This window comes from Serinus canaria, chromosome 4 (genome assembly GCF_022539315.1).
Source record: "Serinus canaria isolate serCan28SL12 chromosome 4, serCan2020, whole genome shotgun sequence".
Classification (NCBI taxonomy): domain Eukaryota; kingdom Metazoa; phylum Chordata; class Aves; order Passeriformes; family Fringillidae; genus Serinus; species Serinus canaria.
Genome location: NC_066317.1, coordinates 55,658,216 through 55,683,867, shown reverse-complemented (window position 1 = coordinate 55,683,867; position 25,652 = coordinate 55,658,216). Strand labels below are relative to the sequence as shown.

Below are 25,652 nucleotides of genomic sequence, written 5' to 3'. Positions count from 1 at the left end.
TTCTTCACAGAAACTATGATTAGACAGGGTGAGTCTTCACAGATAGGTGAGTGGGCTGTCCAGGAAGACGGTAGAGTCACCATCCCTGGAAGTGTTCAAGAAATGACTGGACGTGGCACTCAGTGCCATGGTCCAGTTGACATGGCACTGTTCGCTCACAGCTTGGACTCGAAGACCTCAGAGCCCTTCTCCAACCCGATCCGTTCTGTGATTGTGAAGAAATGGCGACGCTCCGCGCGCGTTCCCGGCCATCGGCCGCCATTGGCCGCCCGCCATCGTCCGCCCAGGCCCGGCCCCCGCCCCGCCTCCAGCGCGCGGGCACGAGCGCGCGCCCGCCCGGCTTTCTCGCGAGATCGGGAGCTGTTCCCGCGCTCGGTTTGAAGCTGCGCGCGCGGATGCCGCGGCCGTTGTTGGCTCGCGCGCGGGGCTGTGAGGGGTCGTCCCCGCAGCCGCTCCTCGGCCATGAGAACCAGAAGGAAACTGCTGCAGGTCCAGGAAGCCTTTCAGCTGGCCCAGGAGCCTCACCAGAACCACGCGAAGCTCGTGGTGGCTCTGAAGAGCACTTATGCTCAGGTACGGCTGCCCTTGGGCGGCTCGGCGCGGCGGGAGCTGAGGGCCCCAGCGGCTGCTCCTGTGGTCCCCCGGGGGGCAGGGGCCGCCTCCGCAGTGTTCCCCTAAAACGAACACCAGTGTGCCTAAGGAGAGCCAGCGACTTAAAAACAAGCAATCAAACAAAAAGAACCCCCAACTCTCTCCCAAAAAAACCCCTCCCAAATGCCGCAAAACCAGGTGGCTGAACTATTCTGCCCAGTCGTCTCTTGCCAGCGCGGCGGTGAGAGCTGCCCGCAGCTGCTGGTGATGCCGCGGGAAGGTGTTTGGATGCCCGAGACGGGTGTTGATTGTTGTCCTGAAATCTGTCGGCCGGGTGGAACCCCTGGTTGTAATGTGCCCGCTGTGGAGTTACAGCGAAATACTCACTGAGGAGGGCACGAGAGCGGGTGTGCCCCGATCACTGGCTGTAGCCCTTTAAAAATTTAAATTCAATTGGAAGCTGTCAATTATAAGCCCACCTACTTTATTTTTCTGTGGTACAGCTTTGAAAGATGAACCAGATAGTTATCTTTTGTTGTGGTTTGATTTTTTTTTTCCAGTTGGATGATAAAGAAGACTTTAATGAAAAATTCATTCACTTCCTCAAGTATGCTATGATAATCTACAGGCGGGAACCAGCAGTGGAACGAGTGATCAATTTTGCAGCTAGATTTGTTACTTCATTCTATGAGACAGAGAAAGAGGATGGTAATGAGGAGGGAGAAGATAATTTACTTCTGAATTATGTGTTTAAATTTCTGCTTGAGGTACAGTTAACATTTATTCTTAAATGTATAACATTTCTAACATAGAAAATGGAAACTTTTTGCAGTGGGAAAAACTTGCTGATACTTGACAAAACTTACAAATTAGAACTTAAAAAGTGAAAGCAAAACAAAGCTAGTGCTTGACAAGTAATACCATCCCCATTCCCCCAATGCAAAAAGATCCATCACATCCCACACTATAATCCAACAACTGGATTTCAAAATTTTGCCTTTGAGAAAAATGAACGTTCTCCTATATGGCTATCAGATATGACACTACAGGCTTTACAATAGGTATATTTATAAACATGAAATTGTGGAAGTCTGCTGGAAATTAATTTATACCCTTCCTTTGATAACAAAAATATTAAAAGATCTTCTATACAACTGTGGTTGGCACATGTATTATTCCTTTCTGCTTATTGCAAGTGTTGCACAGAAAGATAAACAGTTCCAACAGCATGAACACACAAATAGAGTTACATTTTCCTAAACTATTGATTTTCCATGGTAAGATTATGGATCAGGCCTAAGATAACTAATCATAATTGCTAATGTCTTTTTTTCCTTCTAATGTTTTGTGGAAGCAGAGCAGTAAGATGGCTAATGCACTGCAAGCTGCACGCAGTGGTCAGTGTGCTGCTCCCTTTGTGAAGGCACTGCTGATTTTCTAGAGTCACTGATCCAGGCAATGGGCTATAATTGCTTTTCAGTTCTGTGACTTCTTGAGAATAAAAGTAGAATTAAATTGGAAAAGCTTTTGAAATATAGAAGTGCATATTTCATTTATTTTGTAGAATATTAGGCACTTAGATGTGCATATTAATAGCCTTTTATTGGAAATGAGAAAAGTGTGATTGTAAAAATACCTTTTTTTTTTCTTTCCCTAAGTCTCACAATGCCAACAGCCATGCAGTTAGGTTTCGAACCTGTCAGCTTGTTAATAAGATTTTGGGAAATATGCCAGAGAATGCTGAGATTGATGATGACTTATTTGATAAAATTAATGGAGCTATGCTGATTAGACTTGAAGATAAATTTCCAAGTGTGAGAATTCAAGCTGTCTTGGCCCTGTCAAGACTTCAAGATCCTAAGGATAAAGACTGCCCTGTTGTTAATAGTAAGTATTATTGGTCTTTCTCTTTTGTCTAATTTACATTACTTTAAAGTATTTCAAAGCTTTTTTTTTTTATTTTGAGCATTGAATAAATGGATGTTTGAGGGTATTCTTGTAATAATTCGTAAACTGAAACTCTTTGGAGTTATCTTTATCCAGGCCCTTTATAGTAAACAAACCAGAAAAGAATTGCACTTTGAAAAAACCTGAAAGCTAGTGAGGAGATGGAAGATGCAAGTGTTATGTGTGTTCAAGGGGAAAAGACAACTGTTAGGAGAGATCTGCTAGACAATCATACTGGGCTCAGGCTGCTCTGAACTGAATGTAGAAGTAGGCTTGTGAAAATGTGTTGTATACTAGAGTGGAGGTATAACACCTGTTTGTTCAGTTCTAGCCCTCTAAGGACCCTTTGGTACTGTTCATTGAATTTGTTCAAAACTCTTAGAAGAGTAGAGATGATAGAGAAGAACTATTGCTGTCTCAAATTATGATCACTTTTCTAGAAGAGATCACCACCTCTGCAAGGCAGGGATCTTTATCATGTTTGAGGGTTTGTTTGTGTATTGAATGATTCTTGACCGAGCTTCCATTTCCTTTGCCTCGAGGTAGACAAAGTGTATGTTTGTACCAGCAGAGCTGGTATGTAAATTGTGCCCTCATTAATCTTTACATATTGCCTTTTGTGAAGAATTACTTAATTGGGGTTTTGCATTGTTCAGGTAGCTTCTTTTAATTTTTTTTTTGTGTTGTTTAGAGGTTACTTATTTAGGAGCACATTAATTTCATAGTAAATCATTGTCTTACAGAGCAAGATGAATTTGTGTACACTGTGATTAAACTAAATTTATAGTTGCTTTGAATTTTGAATAAGGTTCAAGAATATAATAAAAGAGCATGAGGAATGTGAGGGATTTACTGTAAGAGTTTTGGTAGGCTTAATGGAGATTGCAATTTTTAATTTAAAGGAATATTTGAAGATCTATTTCAGAAGATAATGAAAAGTTATAACTAGTGTATAGAGGTCTTAAAGAGCCAATATTTGGAAATGTTTTATTTTTCTGCTAGTAAATGACAAAGTGTCACCGACATGTTCTATGAAAAATCCTTTCCTTAGGATTTTTCCCTCCTGAGAAGCTGAGAGGCCTCAAGAACAAACTGTAAACAATTCTTATCTGCTGCTGTGGAATGCAACAGGTGGAATCTGTGATTGGTCTCATCTGGTTGTTTCCAGTTAATGGCCAATCACAGTCCACGTGTCCAGACTGTCTCGGTCAGACACAAGCCTTTGTTATTCATTCCTTTTTTATTCTTAGCTTAGCCTTCTGATGAAATCCTTTCTTCTGTTCTTTTAGTATAGTTTTAATATATTATATACCATAAAATAATAAATCAAGCCTTCTGAAACATGGAGTCAAGATTCTCGTCTCTTCCCTTATTCTAAGACCCCTGTGAACAATGCAACAACAAAGTGGCTATTTATGGGTTGGATCTAGAGCAGCAATTTTTGGAGTTATTAACTGAAGAATTTACTTACTTCTTTTGACAGAGCTCAGCATCTAGTTACCTTAAAGTCTTGGGGTTGTGACCCTGAACTGATTCCTAAATTATCAGCTCTGCAGGGGCAGGAGAGGGGGGTGGTAACAGCAGCTGATTTTATTTTTTAAAGTATTTTCTGTTTTTCTATGTTTCAAACTTGTATAAAAGCATTATTATGGCTCTTTTATTTTCAGTTTACAGCATGTTGCTTGAAAATGATTTAAACTCAGAGGTGAGACGTGCCGTGCTGTCATGTATCGCTCCCTCAGAAAGGACTTTGCCAAAAATTGTAGGCCGCACCATGGATGTAAAGGAGGCTGTCAGAAAGCTGGCATATGAGGTAAATTGGATCACTTACCATTAATTTAAAAGGCTGACTTAGGAAAAAGGCTTGAAATCCTTTATTATATTTCACTTAACACTAAGAACAGTTAAGCAATTTATTTTCATTTACCAAAATTTTGAGGGGAGGTGATTTAATACAAGTTTTCTAGTTAAAACTGCTGAACTTGACTGTAGAATTTGCTTGATAAAAATTACTTGTGTAGTAGAATTTGTCTGTTGAAGATCAGGTAGTAACAGTATAAATTATGTATGCAGTCTGGTTTTTTTCCTATGCATTTTGTGATGTTATTGAGGAAAATTTGCTTCTCTGTTATTAAAAAGTGGATGTTAGGACCACAGCAGTAGTAAAAAATGTCATGGTTTTGGTATTGCAATTTTTGGAAGTGTCAACCCTTACTCATATTTACATGCAGAGGTAAGAAAGTATGCTAACATGTCTGTTTCTTATGCAGGCATCTTATGGGAGATCTTGGAACAAAGTGTTCAATTTTTCACCCAGAACTGTCTTCTGCTTATTTTATCTTAGTTCAGATTGGTTTTTTCAACTGAATCTCTGTGTTAGTGGCTTTTTACGGATAGTACTAAATCCTGCAATTTATTGTAGGTATTCATTACCTTGCTCACTTTAAAGAGAGAGGATAGTTTTCATGTCCAGGTGTTGCATTCAAGCAGAGCTGATGAGATTCTAACCTATGTGTTAATTTATTGTTTATTTTACTTTACATTTTCTTCCATTCACAAGGATCTGATAGTTAATGTGTTGGTACAGTGCTGTTGGTATAGGTATTAGAGGTTTCTATTGATTTAGGATTTGTGTGGGTAGTTAAAACTCTAAGTGTAAAACCATAGGTAGATAATGGGATTGTTTGTTATAATGTGTGGAAATTTTAATGTCTTAATATTTTTTAAGGTTTTGGCCGAAAAAGTTCACATGAGAGCTCTGACAATAGCACAGAGAGTTAAATTGTTGCAACAAGGACTTAATGACAGATCTGGTAAGAGATCATAGGTTTCTTAATGTCTTAATATTAATGTTTAAGATAGAATACTTTCTCATGTGTCTTGGGGTGATGTATGCAGAAGCTGTGATGGCAGTAATAAGGAGCTCGAAGAGAGTAATGAGGTACCAGGAAATGTTTAGACACATGAAATCTGTTTGCTGCTTTGTTTATCCAGGCCCCTTATAGTAAACAAACCAGAAAAGAATTGCACTTTCAAAAAACCTGAAAGCTAGTGAGCTTTAAAATAGAACCAAATTAATTTTTTTTAAAAAAGTAATTAAACACAGAATTAGAAAAATGTTATTAATTTGGTGTATTTGGAAATGTTATATTACAGATATTTTTGTAACTAATAAATGTATTAAAGAATTTAAATGTGAACATTAATACCAGTTTGAAAATATTTCATATGTGCTTTCAGAGAGAAATCTTCCCAGCTGGTTAATTTTTTGTTTAACTAGCTCAAATTTTTTTTCAATGAATCTTTGACCCTTATGCATTTCACCATGGGGCAGCTTTATAATTTAATGTCTTTTGTACTGTATCACTATAGAAAGAGCCATTCAGAATGCACCCATAATTGTGTGTGTCATGGTGTTGCCAAAAGATGAAAACATCACCTGCATCTGAGCAAGACAATTTTGGCCGGCCTACGTAGAGCACCCTTTTGGTTTTTTTGTTTCCCCCAACAGCAGCAATTGTATACATGAATTTCACAATAGAAACTACCAATTTTACTGAGTGCTGATGTGTAATCCCCCTACTTTGATTGAAAAGCCTGCACTAAGTTGAATTTTACTCTGAGAATTTCCCTTGCTGAATGATGTGCTGCTTGGGAATTGTGAGAATTATGATCTATGTGGATATTCGCTTACAAAACAAGACTGAAGTACTGGGGACTAGAGCTCTTTAAGGTGTGTCATGCATGCATGTGTTTTTATTGATCTACTATTATTTTTGGCTATTTTTGGGGATCATATTCTGTTCTTGAGAGGAAAGGAAGAGACAATCAGCTGAGTCTTTTTTTGTGCTGTGTAGAACTACACTTAAAAAGACCAGCTCCTTCTGTATAAAAGTTTTAGTCACTTTGCCACACCTATGCTGAATTGGTCTGTAGTAGCCTACAGAAGTTTGCCATGTTCTGTTTCTGAAGTCCGGCACTGAAAAACCCATGTTCTGACTTACTCTTTCTTATTGATACACTGGTTTTCTGTTTTATCTAAGTAGTTGCTGCTTGTCTGCTGGCTGCCACCACTCCCCCAGTAATCCTTGCTTTTGAGAGATACTTCTTAGGATGAATGCATTTCTCTTAGTAATCTTTCCAAACGGGGGAGGAAACTACTTTCCCTAACTTGTCATGTGATCCTTCACTTATCAGGAACAAGTATTTGTTGTATTCCTTTAAAGAAAAAGTACAGCCTTTCTATGTGACCTATTTTTTGGTGACATTGATGAGTTCAACATAAAGAGGTGTCTTCTTTTATCATTCAGGACAGATACTTTCCTAATGTCTGTCTCTACCTTAGGATGGCTTTATATCCCAGCAGTTGAGGACTTTTTCTTGACATCTAGAATCACAGGGTATGTAACGTATGCTAGGGTATGTAGTTTGACTGATATGTTCCTTGCCCTGTACGACAGGTTGTATTCCAAACTGGTTATTCTGTATTGCAAATCCTGTAACCCTGAAGGATACATATATCTTTATTGTGAAGGATATATATATCTTTATTGAATTTGCTTATCTGGGTAACTCCTGAGATAACAAGTGAGGAACCTGCTCATTCAAGGTACTTACATTGAAACTTTGGATGTTTTTCCATATTGGCTTCTGAACAAGGGCTTATAATTAGAGTACATAATCCACGTTCTGCTTAGTTATGCTTGTACTGTATTCTACTAGCTTATGCTTTTCACCTTCTTGGAGATGTATCTTATCCTTAGGACCATAATTTAGCTTTTTCAAGGCCTTTTTACTGTTCTTTTTGAACTCTATATGTAAGTGCAGCATTTATCATCATGAGTTACATATAAGAGGAAAGATGAATGAATGAATGAATCCATATACTGGATATTGCTTTCTGAAAGTGCCAAAGAGCAAAATTGATTTGCTCCTTAGTTATTATGTTTTTGTCTCCACCAGACTCTTAGCCTTTCAACTTCCCTGCTTAAGCCTGGGTGAATGCATTAAAGATGTATACATTCTGGATGTTCCCATAAATATTTTTTCATTTATTAAATAGTACTCTCTTGATCCAGGAATTGTTTCTTGTGGTAGTGGTGAGTAGGGAGTTAAAGTATCATATGTGAACTTCATAATCCATTCACATAATTGAAATAGCATGAGAATTCTGTATGTCAATTCACATGTAGTATCCTCCTCCAAAAGTGGGGACTCCTGAAACAGAGCAATTATGTAACAGTGCTTACCCAGAATGTTTGGGACTGGAGCATCTTTGTTACAAGGACAGGCTGAAGAGAGCTGGGTCTGTTCAGCCTCGAGAAAACTGGGAGGGGACCTCATCAATATCTGTCAGTATCTGAAGGGAGGGTGCCAGGAGAATAGAGCCAGGCTTAAGTGCTGCCAAGCAATAGGAAAAGACACAACAAGCAGAGACTGATGCACACAATGTTCTGCCTGAACACGAGGAAGAATTTCTGTGCTGTGCAGGTGACCTTGCATTGGAACAGGTTGCCCAGAGAGGTTGTGCAGTCTCCCTTACTGGAGATATTCAAGAAGTGTCTGGATGCAGCCCTGTGCCATGTGCTCTGGGGTGGCCCTGCTTGTGCAAGGAAGTTGGACCAGATGACCAGATGTGGTCTGTCCCAGTCTTACCTATTCTGTGATTCTGATTTTGAATATTTCTTCTACAGGATTGTGTGGTTTGTAGGTTTTCTGGGTTGAGATGCTGTCTGTAAATGTAAAAGTTTTTTGGATACAGGTTTTTTTCCTAATTCCCTGTGAGGGGAAAAATTACATTGCCTCAGAAAAAGGGTGTGCCCTAGGTCGTTCTTGCTCAACAGGGTTTTTCTTTATTTAAGGTAATGTTAGGTTTAACTGTATAATAACTTCTTTTGCAAAAAGACTTCTATAGAAAATTGTTTTGTGAAAGTATGTTTAAAATTTGATATTTTTTAAACTCTATTTTAAACTGTTTGAATTCCTGTTTTATTAGATGCTGTTAAGGAGGTAGTGAAGAAGAAGCTACTTCAAGCCTGGTTGCAAGTCACTGAAGGGGATGTTTTAGAATTGCTTCATAGACTGGATGTAGAAAACTGCCCAGAAGTGGCCATCCCAGTATTAAATGCTATGTTTTCATTATCTCCACTTCATGACATTGTTCAGGCCTGTAAAAACCTTGATAGCAGGTATGCAGAGCATTCATCATTTCCAAAAGATGAGTGTTTTCTATGAGAATATAAAACAAAATTCCTTTTAACCTTGTAAGATACTGACACATTTCTGCTGCAGGAAAGTTATTTCACTATTATTGATGCTTTATAAAGCCAGACAGGCCCACATCTATAGCGTTGGAGTGCAGTGCATGTAGCATCTACTGGTTTCAAAACATCTGTCATGCTACTAACCAGAATGCAAGGCACTTCATGTGATACTGTGCATTTCCTCCCATAATAACAGAGTAAGATTTTGCTATTGCTTTTTAATCAGTGACAATTTGTCACCTAGTTTCATCATCTGAGATTAGACTCCTACCACACTTCAAAATAATTTCATTCTGATTGGTCTAACTGTAGTCCCGAGCAAAATGAAGCTTCCATTCTGAAAAGCTGGGCTGAGAATTTTTTAAGTACCAGATCTGTTAGACTAATGATATTTTGAAAAGTAAGTCAAATTACTCAGTTTCTAATGAAGCTTGGATTAATTTAATTTATGGAAAACACTTGGATTGATTGGGTGTTTTTGGCTGGGTCTTTTGTTTGTTTTGTATGTGAGCAATCTAAAGCAAAACCAACATTGTTGATATAGTTTAGAAGTAAAATGGGATTTAAGGCAGTAAAAGGTACCACTGAAGTGCTACTGTCTTTTATGTTTTGAGGTAGAATTAATGCAGAGCTTAATGTTCTGCTTCATAAACAAAGATTAATTGCTATGCTTGGCATGAAAAATATTTCTGTAGATCTAAAAAGGAGTGGGGGTCTCATGCTGGATGATCTGTGTATGATGGCAGATGGATGATGAGCTTACAGAGTTGCTGAGAAAAAGTTGTATTAGATTTTGCATTTGACATACTGTGATTGCTACTCCACTGTTGTCTCAAGATCTTGTATTAAAAATGGAAGAAACAATTCATAGAAGCTGAAGAAATATTTTAATGCCGTTTTGCATTTCTGTGGATTAATGATGTTCATTTTTCCAGACTTGTGCAGTGATAACAATGTTTCATAAAGTACCTGGCTGGTTGCACTAGGAGGTCTGAAGGGTTGGGCAGAATGTTTCTGCAAACTGATGTGAACAACCTTGAGTTAAAATACTGAGAAGGGCAATGTAGTGAATGGCTTGTGGAGCTCTGTGTCCTCAAGAGAGGAAGTTATTTTTCTCAATCTCTAACTATTTCTGTGGGGAATACCTTTGGCGTTTTATTTGCATTTTAGGAAATAACATTTATTTCTTATTTTCTAACACTTCTGTGTATTTATTGTTTTAGACTCTTTTATTCATCTCTTCATATTGCTTTGTTTATTTTTGTTTAGAAAGCTGATTCCAGTGGAGGATTTAACAGCTGAGAATGTGTTATATTGGAGATGTCTTTGTGCATATCTAAAATCTAAAGGTGAAGAAGGTGAAGTTTTACTAGACCAAGTGTTGCCAGAACCAGCTATATACGCAGATTATTTATTGAGGTACGTTGCATTTAAAAATGAATCTCTTACCACTAAAGCAGATTTTTATTTTAAAATTAGAGAATATTTCTTTTATTCGAGTGTTCAGGTATCCTTCAAACCCAAAATTGTGCTTGAACAGGGATTTTAGCTTTTCTTTGCTTTTTTGAAAGGATTTTTGAGTGATTTTTTTAGAGCTTGCAGAAACTGACACTTCTTCCATTGTCATCATCCATGAAAATAAAATCTTGCTGCTATCCCTAAGAGAAGCATTTTTGAATCAAAACTTCTCTTTTGCCTGCTTAGGCAGGCATGCTTCCTAAAAACTTATGTTTGAAGGCAATGACAGAGCTGCAAAATGAGCTGGTTACAGAACAGTTATTTAACTGGAGGGCGCAGGAGGGTGGCAATGAATGTTTTGTTCAGGCAATGTTTTTACTCAAGCGAAGAATGGCAATTTTTTTTTAATTGATGGGGTGTTTGTTTGTATGTTTTGGTTGGGTTTTTTTGGCTTTGTTTGTTTGGCTTTTTTTTGGCTTTTTTTTTTTTTTTGTCTTCATGGAATTCTTTAGTCTTTACATTAATTTTGAACAGAATTTGCTTCTGAGCATGGAAAATGCTGGGAAATCTTAACTGAGGTGTTGTACTTGTGAAACAGTGAACCTTCCTGAAATGATAATAAATCAGATCTGCTGAAAAATGCATTGTATTGATGGATGTTTCCAACTAAAAATATGCATCTTCTTTTCTCACTGTACTGGGTGTAGTATACTGGTAGTGATTACAGAAGTCATTGCTACTTTTCAGTATGGAATGTGTTAACATGTTTCATAAACATTTAATAAAAGAAGCATCTGTGCTTCCTTAGTTTTGAAATGTATATCTGATCTGGTGGGTACAAATTTATTCATTCATTATTCATTTAACAGTCCATGAAACATTTATTTTCAAAAAAATCTGTTCTTCCTTAGAACATTTGTTCTGTTTTCATCCAGTCTTACTCAAAGTGCCTTCAGTTACATTGCTCTTCAGGGTGAGGCTAAAATTAATCAGGTTTAGTAGTAATTGTTCATGGTATCAACTGTTAAACCCCTCATTGTTGAGCTGTTGTTTCAGGTAAGATTTTCAGTTCTCAGTCTTCTGGTGTACAGTATACAATTGTGCAGTGCACTGTGAGGGTGTTGGTAGGAGGAGCAGGAACATGCAGGTGATGGGGACTTGGGAAGAAAGCAGGATTTGAGCTGCATTTCCATATGCACTGTTACCTGCTGCAGGCAGCGTTATTATTAAATGGTCAGAAACAATTTTCATTTCAGATCTTCTTAAACAGTAGTTACATGTTACCTTTTTTTTGTCCTACATTTGAAGAAATTTTGGAAATTTAAAAATAACAAGCTGTTACTGAAAAGTGTCTACAAAGCTGAGGTAGAAAAAAGCATCTTTTTCACAGCTCATGTCGATATTTGAATTGTATTTTGTGATATTGAATTTTGTGCATTGTTTCACTTCCGATTTTCTGAACATGCATAACTCTCACTGATAGATAAAATTTTGATATAAAAGCATTTGAGTCTGAAAAACAAAGAAATGGAACAAACTAATTGCATTCAGCCACGTAGCATGGAAAGTATATCTGATAACAGATTATTATTCTGTGATGACATATTTAATCAGATTAAGAAGTCACTGTAGACTTCCATGATTTTCTTGTGTTTTATCTTGTAGGCAATATAAAAATTCTGAACTTGTAAAACATACATTGTACCTAAATATGCAGAAAATAGTAAGAAAAATGGTGTATCTATACATTTGTTCCTAAGATGTTACCTTTATACATTTTTACAGAACTGAAATCACACGTAGCATTACCTGACACTTTATGTTTCCTATTGTATTACATTCACAAAAGGGATTTTTTTCTAATGAAGTGCATTATTTTTAAATTGTACATTATTTGGTATAAATAACTTCCTGAAAAATAATCTATGAAAAGAACACAATAATTAATTTTTAAATTTTGTACCTAACGTAACCACTTGTTTTTACAGGACAAGAAAGTGGTGGGATTTTTTTATTGGGGTGGGGCAGGAGCGGATATTTGGATTTGTTTGGAGTGTATTTATTTATTTACCTTTTTATTATTGTCCAACAGTGAATCTGAATGTAATTATATCTGTTCTGTTTGGATTCAGTTATCTTCAAAATATGCCAATTCTCACTGAAGAACGAAAAGAAGACTTTAATTGTTTTGAAAATCTGATGACAAAAGAATTCATAGGCCAGCAACTGATTCTAATCATAGGCTGCATGGATACCATGGAAGAGGGAGGAAGGTAAACTTAAATATCAAACTTGTGTTACTAAGCTTAAGATACTCATGCCTGAGGACAGGTATAGAACCTCTGCTTGTAAAAAACCCTGATTAAACAGAAAAAATACAGTTCTAATGCTAGCTGGAATAGAAAGCAGTCTCCTTAGTGGAGTTGGTCCCAACATTGTGTCAAATATTGTCTGCTTACTTTATGGAAAAGCAAGTTCTAGTTCAGATTCAGCACTGTTAGGGGAAACAAATTCAGTTATTTTCATAAAGTATTATTGAGATTATGAAATTTAAAAACTGCTTATTTGGAGCATAGTATGTAAAAAAGGGAGAAAAACTTATTTCTTCACAACAGATTACTTGTAGCCTGTTGTTTCTTGTGTTTTTAAGATATAATCTGCTAAGGCCTAAAAGGCTACAAATATCTTAGATACCAGGCTAAATTGTGTTAACTGAGTCATTCTTATAATTTGAACAGCTTTTTGGTGTGAAGTAAGAAGAGCGAATGAATTTGAAAATTCTTACCATCCCAGGCATTTGAAAACTTGCAGTGAAAACTTGCAGTTATGATAGTATAAACACAGCAGTAATTCAAACTCTCAGTGGAATGTGCAAATGTGTGCCAGACTGGCAGGATGGTTTAAGTTGTATTTTTCTGTCTTTTTTTTTTTTAAAGTTTTCAGTCAGATAATTTCCATAAAAGCATTCTGCAGTATTGATACTGACTGTTTCTGCTGGTATGACTTTTCTTTGGGTGGTAGGGACATATAATTTAAAAATTCAGCATTTTCTAATCAAGAGAAAACAGGTAAAATCAGTAAAAGACCAACATTGCTAAATAAGAAGATAGATTTGGCAGTTAATGTAGCTATGAAGAAAAGTTTCATACTGTATTATGGAGTCTTCATCACAATATCTTCAAGTTGATAGGATAGTAGCTCTTATGTCTTCCATTTTCTTGAATAAGCAAACAATGTTTGTTTTTTTTTCTCTAATCCAGAAAGCATCTGCTAGTTATTTTACAAAAGATTCTCATTTTACCTTCAACTTCAGCAGCACTTACACCTCTGCTTGTTGAAAGATTGTTCAGTATTGTTAAGGATGAGAACAGAAGGATTCAAATTGTAAGTAACTGTAAAAGCTTGTTTTCTAGTCACTGTCTTCCCCATAAATCCCTTTATGAAGCATTGTAAAGGAAATATCTGTCTTTAAATATTGTCTCCTTCCCTCTTGGGGTTTTTTTGAGTTGTTGGGGTGGTTTGTTTATTGGTTTTTGTTTGGTTTTGTGTTTCTGTTTTTGGGGTTTTTTTGTTATTTTGGTTTTAAGCATAGATGTATTTTGTGGTTTTCTAGAGACCTTTACGTTTAAAGATGTGACTGGTGTTGTAAATGCAGTTCTCAGACTAGGAAAGTGTTACACCTCCGTAGTCTGTTCCAGAATACTATATCATATTTGATGCAAAGTGTTTTGACAAAAACATTGAAAGTGAGCATGAAGTCGATTTCCAGGTTTCATATTTCTCTTCCTTCCTGTTAACTCAGATAGATGCTTAAGGTCCTCTTGTTCCTTGCTAACCCAGCTGGATGGGAAAAAATGGGATTGAAATGTGCTCATGGTAACATTGTGTTTTCAAATTGAGGATTATTAACCAGCTGATATGAGGAACTGCACGGATGTGGACTACTTTTTCAGAAAGATAATATTTTAAATTTGGAAAAGTTAAATGCTTAGTGTATATCTGAACTGGAATTAGTGGCACTAATACACTGTTTGTAACAATAGATTGCAGAAATTATATCAGAAGTTCGTGAGCCAATTGTTGCAATTGACCAGCCTATTGATGCTGCTGAAATAAGAAAGCGGGAGCTTAAGGTGAGCAGATTTTAATTAATAATTTTTTTTTAAAATTCAATCATCCAGAGTTTTATGTAGTAGGTTAATATTGGATAGTGTCAATAGGGTATCACTGGCTAATACTACAGAGGTTACTATGTTAATTTTCTTTTTCTTTGTATTTCAGCTGGCTGAAATAAAAGTGAAACTTTTTGAAGCAAAACAAGCTTTGGAAGAATGCATTACTCTGCAGGATTTTAATAGAGCATCAGTATTAAAAGAGAAAATAACTGAGTTGGAACACACAAAAAATGATCTGATAAAAACAGCAGAGCAACCTGAAATTAAAGAAATGCGTGTGGAGAAGGTCTCTTCTCTTCCTGTATTCCTAAGTGCTGGTTATGTTTTAAAATTCATTCTTAATTTTAAAGGAAAGTGTAGCTTGGCCTTGTCTCAGATACATTTTAGAAATTGAAATCAAACATTATGTATTAGTATTCTTCTGCAATTATAGAAGCCAATAGTATGCTCTAGCAAAAGATAAATTGTACAGAAGCTGACGGTATGCTCTAGAAAAAACAAATTGCAATCTTGTTCTTGCTCTTTTTACTCTTAACTAACTGAAAACATAAAAGGTATTTTGATCATAGCTTATAGACAGATGATGAATAATATTCTTGCAGAACACATGTGTAGTGGACAGGAAAAGTTTATTTGGGTAGGGACAAATTGATTAATGGCCCCGTTCTTATCAGAGCCACCATTTGTATTAATAATGTTTTTCTCTTTTCCCTGACCAACTTGAAGAATGATCCTGAAACACTGTTGAAATGTCTGAAGATGTGCTATGAGGTTCTGAAGATCATGTCTCTTTCTAAAGGAATCAGTCCAACCATTAATGAAACCATTCATTCTCTGGTATGTAAGAATTTAAAATAACTTCAACTCCTTAGTAAATGCAAAGATATTAAATTATGCCATTGCATTGTTCATACTGTATCTAGTCTGGGGTTTTTTGTGTGGATTTTTACAATTGTCTTCTCAAAACTATTTCAAGTTCATCAAAGTGGCATCTGTATTTCGTAACTTGGAACTGGGTATTGTTTCTCTGTGAGAATGTTGATGTCTTTTACGAAGAAATGTGTAGGCTTGTTGTGTGTTGGTTTTTTGTTTCCCAGAGTGATCAACTCCATTTTGTTTGAAAGCAAGTATTTATTAAAAACAAACACAAAGCAAAACACTCGTGTGACTTTTGCCATTATTTTGTTGCTGATTTCAAACAACATATTCGATCTGCTTCTTTTTATATCTAGATAAACAGAGTATTTGGTAGTTGCCATTTTCCAATACTGTATCAAAATAAATTATTTCTAATTTCAGGGTAAGCATATTTTAGTAGTCAGAGTTTTATTTTCAGTTTATGTATTTTGTCTATAAAGTTTAATATTATTGTTTTTAGATACTTCCAGGTGTAACTAATGTCCACCCAGCTGTGAGAAATATGGCAGTTCTGTGCTTGGGTTGCTGTACTCTTCACAACAAAGAATTTGCCCAACAACAGCTTCTGTTGCTGTTTCAGGTAAAATATCTGATAAGAAATGAAATTATGGTCTTTGTGACTTAGTAAATAAATCTAGTCTTGTATCTCTAACAAGCTATCATACATAGTAATGTTCTTTGAGAACCAGTAATTCCTGATTTTCTGAAGATCTGGAGAGTGTGGTTTCCTGTAGTTTTTTCTGATGTCTGATAAGATTGAGTTTATCTTGGTAGTAGCATGTTTCACCTTTGTAAGGTCACCTGTTGTCTTAAAAATTTCTAGGAATTCCTTATCTTTAAGGTCTCAATTTCTCTTCCAAATCTGGGTGAAATCTATTTGTCATGTATTTGTTACTCAATACAGAAAAGAGAAGCTGTAGGATTCTCTAAGCTTTCCTTGGGTAAACAAACTAAAAATGTGTCTGATGGTTTTCACACTTCTGTTGCATACTTCCTGTGATATTTGGTGTCTGATTTAAATTCTGAATAATTAATATGTTTATATTAAGGATTAAGGAAGAGTTCTTAACTAGAGGATAAAGCAATATTCAAACCAACAAACAGTAGCATGGCCAAACATCTGTGGATATGGACCATGTTGGATGCTGTAGTATCCATAATTCCCATCCTTGTGGTGATTGTTGTGATACCCAGCTAATTATATCAGATATGACACTTGTTAACCCTGGGTTTTGACCCTGGATTTGAGGGAAGTGTGGGTGGCCACTGTGCTTTTCTAAGAGTGTGTTCAGGCAGACATTGGAGAAGTGATAACAGGAGTTGAACTGATGTGCTTAGCTCAGACAAGATAGTAGAGTTGTCAGTCATAGTAGGAAAACTTTGGGTTCCTAAAAAAGTAACATTTACTATTGTTTTTAATTTGGCTTTGAGTAAAACAAAAATGTTTGGAGAGGATTTCAGTTACTTTAGTAGCTTAAATTTTTGAGTTAAGTAACCTTTCTGCAGGTACTAAATCACACAGTCTCAATGTAGGCTGCAATCAGAAGCAGGGTGTTGGGCTAACCAGATGTAGAATCTCTGGGCTAACCCACGAGGCATAGTTTTACTTGCATGTAATTTGAACTATAATACATATAGGCATATGTTACTATAATTTGAATTATAATACATATAACCTATGTAACTTTGACTTTTATCACTCTCTTGGTCCCTGTTGTCTTTTTACATACCATGATTTCTATTAAGCTGTACTTTTGTTTAGCTATATTTCTGTAATGCCTAACACTCAGCAGCTACCACAGGCAAACAAACTTTGTTTGTCCAGTGTCTGTTTATGGGTTGAACAATAAAATTACATCTCATACATGGATGTTCACTCCATGAGTGAAATTAATTTGATTTTATGTAGTGTAAATTGCACAGGGGACTTGATAAATTATTTCCCAGATCATATTATAAATTCAGGTTTAAACTTGTATCACACCTTCCTAAAGTTGGAAAATTGGTTCAAGTATTATAAAAAGTTTCCCAAAATAACCAATCTTATTAAAGGAAAAATCTTACTATGCTTAATTTCAAGATTGGTGGTCTGCTGGAAGATGATATATTTATTTTCCTTATTAAACCTAGGTTTTACAAATAGATAACATAAAGATAAAGCTCAGTGCTTTAAAGGCAATCTTTGATCAACTAATGCTTTTTGGAATTGAGCATTTTAAAACTGGAAGAGGCAATGACTCTCAAAGTGAAAGTGCACACATTAGAACTGAAAATGGTGAGGATGAAAGTGAAACAATGGAAAAGGAAGAGGAGATTGCCACATTTCACAGCCTTCTGAACTTTCTCTCCGGCTTCTTAGACAGCGAGGTAAGGAATATTATAAAATTTCCCTTAGTTTTGTTTTTAAATTATTTTTGCAGATGGCTTATCATCCCATTAGGTTGCCTGGGAATATTATATGATGTGAATTGAAATTAATGGTCTAATATTAAAATACCTGTCCTAGAAAATGACTACAAGTTTGTCACTGGTACAGGCTAAGATTACCCTTGAGCAGCTTTGCATTCTATTTGCAGGTGGAAATATGTGAATGTAGAGAAGTGATAGGAAAGATAGGGTATAGGCTATTACAGTAAAGTATTAGTGAAAAACATTGTGGTTGGTGTATTGTGTATGTGATGAGCTCTTTCTTCAGTATTCAGAACTGAGGACAGGAGCTGCAGAAGGCATTGCCAAACTGATGTTCTCTAAGAGGCTGATCAGTACCAAGCTCCTTTCTCGTCTCGTTTTGATGTGGTATAATCCCTTGACTGAACAGGATACTCGGCTCCGACACTGCCTGGGAGTTTTCTTCCCTTTATTTGCTTATGCAAATAGGTAATGCTCTTTGTAATTTGTTTTTTGACAATATACATTCATCTAGCAGCTTTAGGAACCTTTTTTGGTCTTGCACTGGTAGAAATGGCACAAATGCAAATTAGATTTAGACATCTAATTTAGTCTCCTATGCCTATTGCTTTTGAAAGTACATATCTCAACCTGTGACTGTTCTGAAGACTTTCCATTAGTGGCTTTCCATGTGGCTTCCCATATTTTTTTTTATTTCCTAAACCTACAATTGAAACTCTTCTCAAAGAGATTGAATAAAATTCATTTAAAAATATGTGCATTACTTATTTATGGTGTTGAGCACTACAGGTAGGCTTTGAAGTGTCACTAAAAAGCAGCTAGCAGGAATGCTTCAAAAGAAAATAATCAGTGCCCAGCAGTTACCAAAGCAGCAGGCTGCTGGGTTTTGGTTTGGGGTTTGTTTTTGGTTTGTTTCTGAACCAAAGAATATTCCAGTTTAAATTCACAGCATATTCAAATCTCCTGTTTATTTTGGTGGTGGACAAAAGAGGTACAGAACTTATGTAAGGGAATAAGAGTTTAAGTAGCAATTCTCATCTCCTTTTACCTGCTGCTGAAAGCTTACTTTTCAGTAGCTGCTAGTGGTTTTATCAAGTTAGAACAAACTAAGCATTTATCTGCTTTTTTATAGTTAAGTTTTAATTGAGGTGTATTATGTTACCTTACCTGTTTTTCAAACCAAATTGAATTAAATTTTTGTGGCCTGTAAGTTGTCACATTAAGAAGAGTAGTACAAAGTGGAGTTGTCTTGAAGAGGCAAAAAACCTCTAAGCAATGTGGTATTTGCTGTTGTCAGAAAAAAGCTGAAGAAAAACACCCAATTTCTCATAGGACGGGAGTTTCCCTACTCAAATTCTTATGAAAGTAACAGAAAAATTGATTTAATATGTTTCCAATATCTCTAATAATGAGTAATGAATTTAAGCTTTCAACACTGATAATCTTTTATTTGTGAATATCATCTGATTCTGTGAATTTCATTCTCTTTTTTTATGAGTTCTAGTGATTGCCCAGCTGAGTAGTCCCATGTATTTCCACATCATTTGCCAATGCAACAATTTTTTGTGGCACCTCATAGATGATTGTGTTCTTGAAAAAATAACATGGTGTATGTGTTAAGCAAAAATCAGAAAAATCTGTGGAGGAAAAAAACCCTATTACTTAGTCTTATTGATTAGAATCTCTGTTTAATTAGGAAATCTTATTTATTTTCTGTCTCAAAACACTGCATCCTGGATCACAAATGGTCCATTTTAAGTTGAGTAATTTACATTCTTCAGTGATGGATACTGTATTATTAGAAGTGAATTAATAAATACCAGAACTTGTCTGCAAAGTTGCCATTCAGTAAAGGAAAATTTGGGTAATAAATGAGATTTGGTGGAGGCTTCTACCTAAATTTCATACTGATCTTTCACAGAATTTTAAAATTCTAGTTTTTTTCCTGGGTGGTGCTCTGTTAATCTTTCCACCTGGTCACAGATATAATCAAGTGGCTTACTTTTTGAAATGAAATATTTGAACTCTGAGGAAGAAATTTTGATCCAGACTTTTTAAATTATCTATGATGTTGGAAGTGTGATGGGAGATGCTAGAATAGGGACAAGGTGAACAGTGAAGAATTCTTTTCATGGAATGTCTTCTACAGTGTATTAAACTCGCAGGCAGCATAAGAGGAGAAGCTTCTGCCTTGTGCCTGTGTGTTATTAGAGATGTTGTTTGTTTTTTTTTTTTCAATTTACAGGGAATAATCTGAATGATACCTCAGTAATGCTTGAGCCAATATAAAGCCTTAAAGCTGCTGAAAGGGAGAGTTCTTGCTTTGGTTCTTTTGTAGCCAACTGTAGTACTCAAAAGGCTTTTTTTGTCAGCTGGTTTTGCTTCGTAATCCAGCAGCAAATGATCTGCTTTTTAAAAATTACTTGCTTTCTTGGTTTTCTCCTGTAGTTACTTGGGTTCAAATAGGAAGTTAATATAAATATCAGCAAGAGTAAAAGCTTCACTTCAACTGTACCTTGTACTTTTTGACATCTTACTTGTTAAATTGTTTTGACAAGTCTTGTGGAACCACACTTCTAGACAACTTGCTGCACGACCAAGTGAAACACGATTTTTAGGCTTGCTTGGCAGGAGTTATGAACTCTTCTGAGAAAAAAATCACAAGTATTTCTTCAAAAAATCCTGTTAACCACTGCATACTTTATTTGCCAAGTTTCTTTGCTTTCTTACACAATAAGTACCCCCAAAGAAATATGCTAGCAGAAAGGAGAAATGAGCAAAAAACAAGATTAATCTATGAAAATGAATTAGAAAAAAGTATTTATGGAAATTTTTTCTTTTGTCCTTCAAGATAGACCATGTCTGTATATATCAGTTTCAGTAGTGAGGATGAATATTCAGATTCTTCAGAGGAAGGAAGCGTTACTTAAAATTTGCTTGAAATACCATGTGCTAAAATTTCAAATGGTACTATGAAGTAGTTTTGATATCTTGATCTTGCTGGCTGTTGCTTCCAAGATTGGCTGCTCCCACTTTGCTTTGATTGATGTACCAAGTCAGTGAACTTTCATCATGGAAGAGAAAACTTAATTTTGTCTTATTATGCTACTGATATTTGATATCATTGAAACAGGTCTAACCAGGAGTGCTTTGAAGAAGCCTATCTTCCAACTCTGCAAACACTGTTAAATGCTCCTGCAACATCACCTTTGGCTGAAGTAGACGTCAGTAATGTTTCTGAACTGTTAGTGGACCTGACCAGACCAAGTGGACTGAAATATCAGTCCAGGAAGTCTCAGGACTATCAGGTACAATGTGTTAAACTGTAGGAAAGTAGCACTTGGGTCAGATTAATAACTACTTTCCCTTAGTTTACTGCTACCTGTCAGGACCTCTGTGGGATTCCCAGTGTCAGCAGTTGGATTAAATGAGTGCCTGTTCAGGGAATGAAGTCTTTTAGCTTGACACTTTCCTCCCCCTTTTCCTTCCCTTTTCTTCCCTCCCATCCCAAATTTCCCCCCCCCCCCCTTACAATTAAAAAATGTTAGTAGGAACTTGCAGATGGCTAATTGTTTATGTTGTGGAATATATTTATGAAAATCAGTTGGTGAATGTCCTGAAAATAGTGCATTTTTGGAAGATGTTTGCTGTGTAAAATACTGTTTAAATCGGATTGTTCTCACTGCTGTCTCTTGTAAATAGTTCCCAGCAAATTTCTGATACCTAATTTCTCTCCTTTGCAGGAGTTAACAGTGCATGATACTTTAGCCATGAAAATTTGCAATGAAATCCTGGTAGACCCAACTGCACCAGATGTCCGTATTTATACAAAAGCTTTAAATTTTCTAGAACTCAGTAGTTCTTCTACAGAGAATCTTCTGGTGCTGCTGGATGAGATTCAAGAGGTAGTACATAAAAAGCATGGTTCTTACTTTTTTAATCATTAGCAGTCTAATATTCTGATACCCCTAAAAATGGGCCTTTTGTTTACTTTGACCACGTGACTGGAATTTATCTTCTAACCCGTTTTGAAAATTAATTTCTGAATAATTTACAATAATCTGAGCTGATATCACTGTATAAACTGTAGACAGTATAAGCAGCTTGAAACAGTGTGCCTGACTTGATACATTGCAGTACAGTAAGTTCTTTTGATAACTGTGGTGTAGTTATTATTTTTAAGTTAAAATAAAATTTGGTATTAAGTCTTGCAGTTTTGCAATTTATCTTTAGTTAATCATTAACAGCTGAAATTTTACACCTAAACTTATGGTATAATGGGAAGATCAGTAGGCAACATGAAAAGGATGCTTGATTTAAGATGAAGTAGGAAAGGATTACAAGAGTTTTACTTTGGTGCTTTTATTATTATGGAAAAAATTGAAATTTGGAAGTGTGGCACATGAACACAATGATATATAGAAATGTTGGTAAGAATGCTGAATCCATGATGGGCATGTCATCCAGTGGTAGCTGTACTGTGTCCAGTTGCTTTAATTTTTTTTCAGGTTTTCTTTAAAAAAATTATGAAAGAACCATGATATTTTAGTGCCTAATATTGATGGAGAAAGTTTTTCTCCTTTAGCTTGACTGGTCACTTTCATATCACACATCGTATCCTTTGTGCAGTAATTTCACCTAATCCTTTTAATAAGCAAATTTTATAGATAAAATAAATAGTTGTAAATTCAAGTAGAATTTAACATTAAATGTGTGCTCTCCAGAAAGTGGAAGATAAACCAAGTCAAAGAGCTATTGAGAAGCTCCGTATGAATCTCACCAAGAATCCTAATGTGGGCCAAAACCACTCTGGAAGAACTGAGGAAACAGGTCTCTCTGAAAGGCCACAGGAAACAGACATCACGTTGTCTGAAAATACTGTTCACAATGAAGAAGGTAATTCAGGAGGGGTGTAGCATGTGTACAATTCAATGAATTGTTTAGATGTTATGAAAATAAAAAGTAATAGGACTTGGGAGGCAACTCCAGCTCCCTCAGCAACTCCGCATATCACTTGTGCTCCAGCCCCTTCCCCAGCTCCACTGCCCTTCTCCAGACTCACTCCAGCACCTCAATGTCTTTCTTGCCGTGAGAGGCCAGAACTGACCATGGGACTTGAGGTGTGGCCTCATCTGTGCTGAGTACAGGGGAATGGTCACTGCCCTGGACCTGCTGGCCACAAAGTCTCTGGTGCCAGCCAGGATGCCACTGCTGGCTCATGCTCACCTTACAGACATTGGAGCTTGTCCCTTATCAGTGTCCTCAAATGGAAAATCACTGTTCCCATGCTCATGGTCCTCCGATTCAGGGGACTGGGCAGCCTGAGGTTCATCAGTAATATTAAAGAATCCAGCAAATAAAACACTGAATGGCTCTGCTTTTTTCTCTAGTCCTGCTAGTCAGGTGACTGACCATCTTCAGCAAGTGTTCATCCAGTGTTTTGTTTGGATTTTCTCCTGCTTTTACTGTACTTTCAAAAGTCCTTCTGTACTATCTCTCAAAACACTGACCAGGTTCAGCTGTAACTGAACTTTGGCCTTTGGTGCCTTCTCCCTCCATGTTCGAACCACAGCTCTGTCATCTTCCTGTAAAGCGTGACTTTGCTGTCAGGTATCTTGCAGTTCCTTTTTCTTGAACTCTACAAAGAAGTCCCTGTTCAGACAAGCTGATCCTCTGTCCTGCTTGCTCAGCTTCCAACACAGTGGAAGGAGCTAAACAGTCATCAAGAATAGTTTTGTATTATTGACCTTTGCTGGGGTGGAGTTACAGCTGAGTGACATTTTAAATTTCCTGTTAGCTTTATTAGCTAGTTTCTGGTTTAAACAAAAAGTGAGGTTCAATTGTGTAGCTTTTTAATGTAACAGCCAAAATTTAAAATCCTGGTATTTAAGATAATCAAGTTTTAATTTCTGAGTTCTGCATGTGTTACTCTGTTTAACAGAAAATAATAAAGATGCTCTTCATACTCCAGTTAAAGAAGTTAAAGAAACTGCAAATTTAAGATCTACAAGAAGCAAAACTGGCAGAGGTACAGTGGCTACAATATTAGTTGTTTTTAATAAAATAATTTAATACTAACTTTTTGTGAATTTATAGATGGGAAAGCCATTTATACTCTGTTGTAGATTTACAGTTGTATTTGCTAAAAGATTAAAGTGGTTTGTTCTTTGGAAATTTTTGTGCTGTTAGCCTCTCCCAATAACACAAATTTCAGAAAAGAAAAAAGGACTGACTGCAGGCTTGCAGATAACCCAGCCACAGCCATTGACAGTAACATACAGGTGTTTCTGGGAGAAGCAGAAAATTGTGGGGGTTTGGTTGTTGGGTTTTTTGTGACCATATTCTGTCAGTGCAGACTGCATATTTCTGTGTTTCAGTGCAATATCAAACACTGAAGAAAAGTAGATACAAAACTAGTTTAAGAAAATAAATGGTATCAAGATATGAAAAAAGACTTTTGCTTATACTTAGGACAGCGGAAAGCGGCAGAAGTGAGGTCTGTGAGCAGAAGAAAAACTGGTGCAAGTGTAAAACGTGGTCTTGAAAGGTAAATCCTTCTCTCCCCACCGTCAAAACTATGATGTCTATTTAAGAAGGAAATTTAATTCAAATGTTTTTCTTTCTAAATATGTATGTTTTGATATCCTCTGTTCTGAAAACACCGATAAATATTTAAGGAAAAAATTTCTTTTAACTGGTACTTTTAAAAGAGTGGCAGGTTCTGCCAAGGAGCCTGTAATATTTTTTAACAAATCTTTTGTGTGTTAACAGATATTCTAGCTGAAATAAATTCAGATTTTTGGTTTACATTGTTGCTCCTCTTCCAGTTAAGTTTTTTCTGCCTTTTTAAATCTGTGGAAGTATACAATTTTAAAATTTAAATTAATTTTCTCCCCTCACAGTTTTATTGTTTGTTGTCCAACATGTAGTTGACAAGCATCTAGAAATGACTGAGAAGTGAATATAGACAATGGATTCCTTCCCTTATGATTTTGCAGGATATAAGCATTAAAACATTATCTTTGTATTTTTCTGCTGTGTTCAACTCTTTCTTAAGCAAGTAATCCATTTATTGTAGACTTTATTGTGACCAAGGTCAGTGTCTCCCATTTGCCGATTAGATGTGTTTGCTTTGAATCCATCTAATTTTGTGGGAATATAATTCCATCTAATTTTGCTTCTTTTGCAACTCCTTATCACTTGGTTATCTTTACTGATACTGCTATATCACTTGAAAACACCAGTATATGCTCAAAAAATACAAAGTGTTTAATTGGTAAGAAGTATTTTTGCTCTTTAAGACCATGTTTCAAGTTTGTTCCTATAAAAGTTCTTCAGATATTTTTAGTCTTTTTTACCTAACTCTTAAACAATCTGTGTTTCAGTTGTGATCAAACTCCAGAACCAGTCCCAGTGTCAAGTTCAAGGCCTCAAAGACGAGCAAAAACTGTGGCACTGGAGAAAACTCGAATGAATCTTTCCAGACTGTTGAGTGAGGAAACAGATGAGTAAAGACAAGAGAAAAAAGTGCCTTTGTCAACACTGGTAGTTAACATCAGACTTGAAAATAAGATTTTTTTTTCTTGCTAGCCATACTTACTCCTTTTATATGAATCATTTATAATTCTACATTTCTCTATTAGTTTTTTTAAAATAGATGCTTGTATTTCTTGTATTTCCTGATATATTGTCTCTCATTCATGTAATAAAAATGGATTAAAATATTACCTGAACAAAACTTGGATGTTTTTTCTTTTATTTTATAGAGAAGAATGCAGCTTACCGGCAAATAGAAATTGCTGTTGGTGCTAAATATTCCATAGTTAAAGGTGTTTAGATATTTAAGAGTAGCAGAGCAGGATGGTTGCTTGTGATGGCAGCAGTTTTGACT

The 25,652-nt window shown here is 36.1% G+C and overlaps 1 protein-coding gene across 1 annotated transcript; it reads left to right on the top strand.

The window, feature by feature from the left end:
* Positions 1-343: 343 nt before the first annotated feature.
* NCAPG (non-SMC condensin I complex subunit G) lies at positions 344-25,485 on the top strand. The gene is made up of 21 exons (XM_009099698.4): positions 344-573; positions 1,152-1,358; positions 2,250-2,478; positions 4,206-4,351; positions 5,267-5,351; positions 8,534-8,726; positions 10,071-10,220; positions 12,392-12,532; positions 13,520-13,643; positions 14,303-14,392; positions 14,541-14,720; positions 15,161-15,271; positions 15,813-15,932; positions 17,483-17,719; positions 18,048-18,229; positions 20,895-21,069; positions 21,505-21,666; positions 22,486-22,657; positions 23,703-23,789; positions 24,233-24,308; positions 25,147-25,485. Exons 1-21 carry the CDS (start codon positions 463-465, stop codon positions 25,271-25,273), a joined length of 3,105 nt encoding a protein of 1,034 aa, XP_009097946.2. The 5' UTR covers positions 344-462; the 3' UTR covers positions 25,274-25,485.
* Positions 25,486-25,652: the final 167 nt, after the last annotated feature.

Excerpts from the sequence above, each read along its gene's own strand:
- NCAPG (XM_009099698.4), top strand. The coding sequence starts at position 463 with ATGAGAACCAGAAGGAAACTGCTGCAGGTCCAGGAAGCCTTTCAGCTG. Across the intron at positions 2,479-4,205 it reads AGACTGCCCTGTTGTTAATA|TTTACAGCATGTTGCTTGAA; the intron begins GTAAGTATTATT and ends TTTTATTTTCAG. Across the intron at positions 21,070-21,504 it reads GGAAGTCTCAGGACTATCAG|GAGTTAACAGTGCATGATAC; the intron begins GTACAATGTGTT and ends TCTCCTTTGCAG.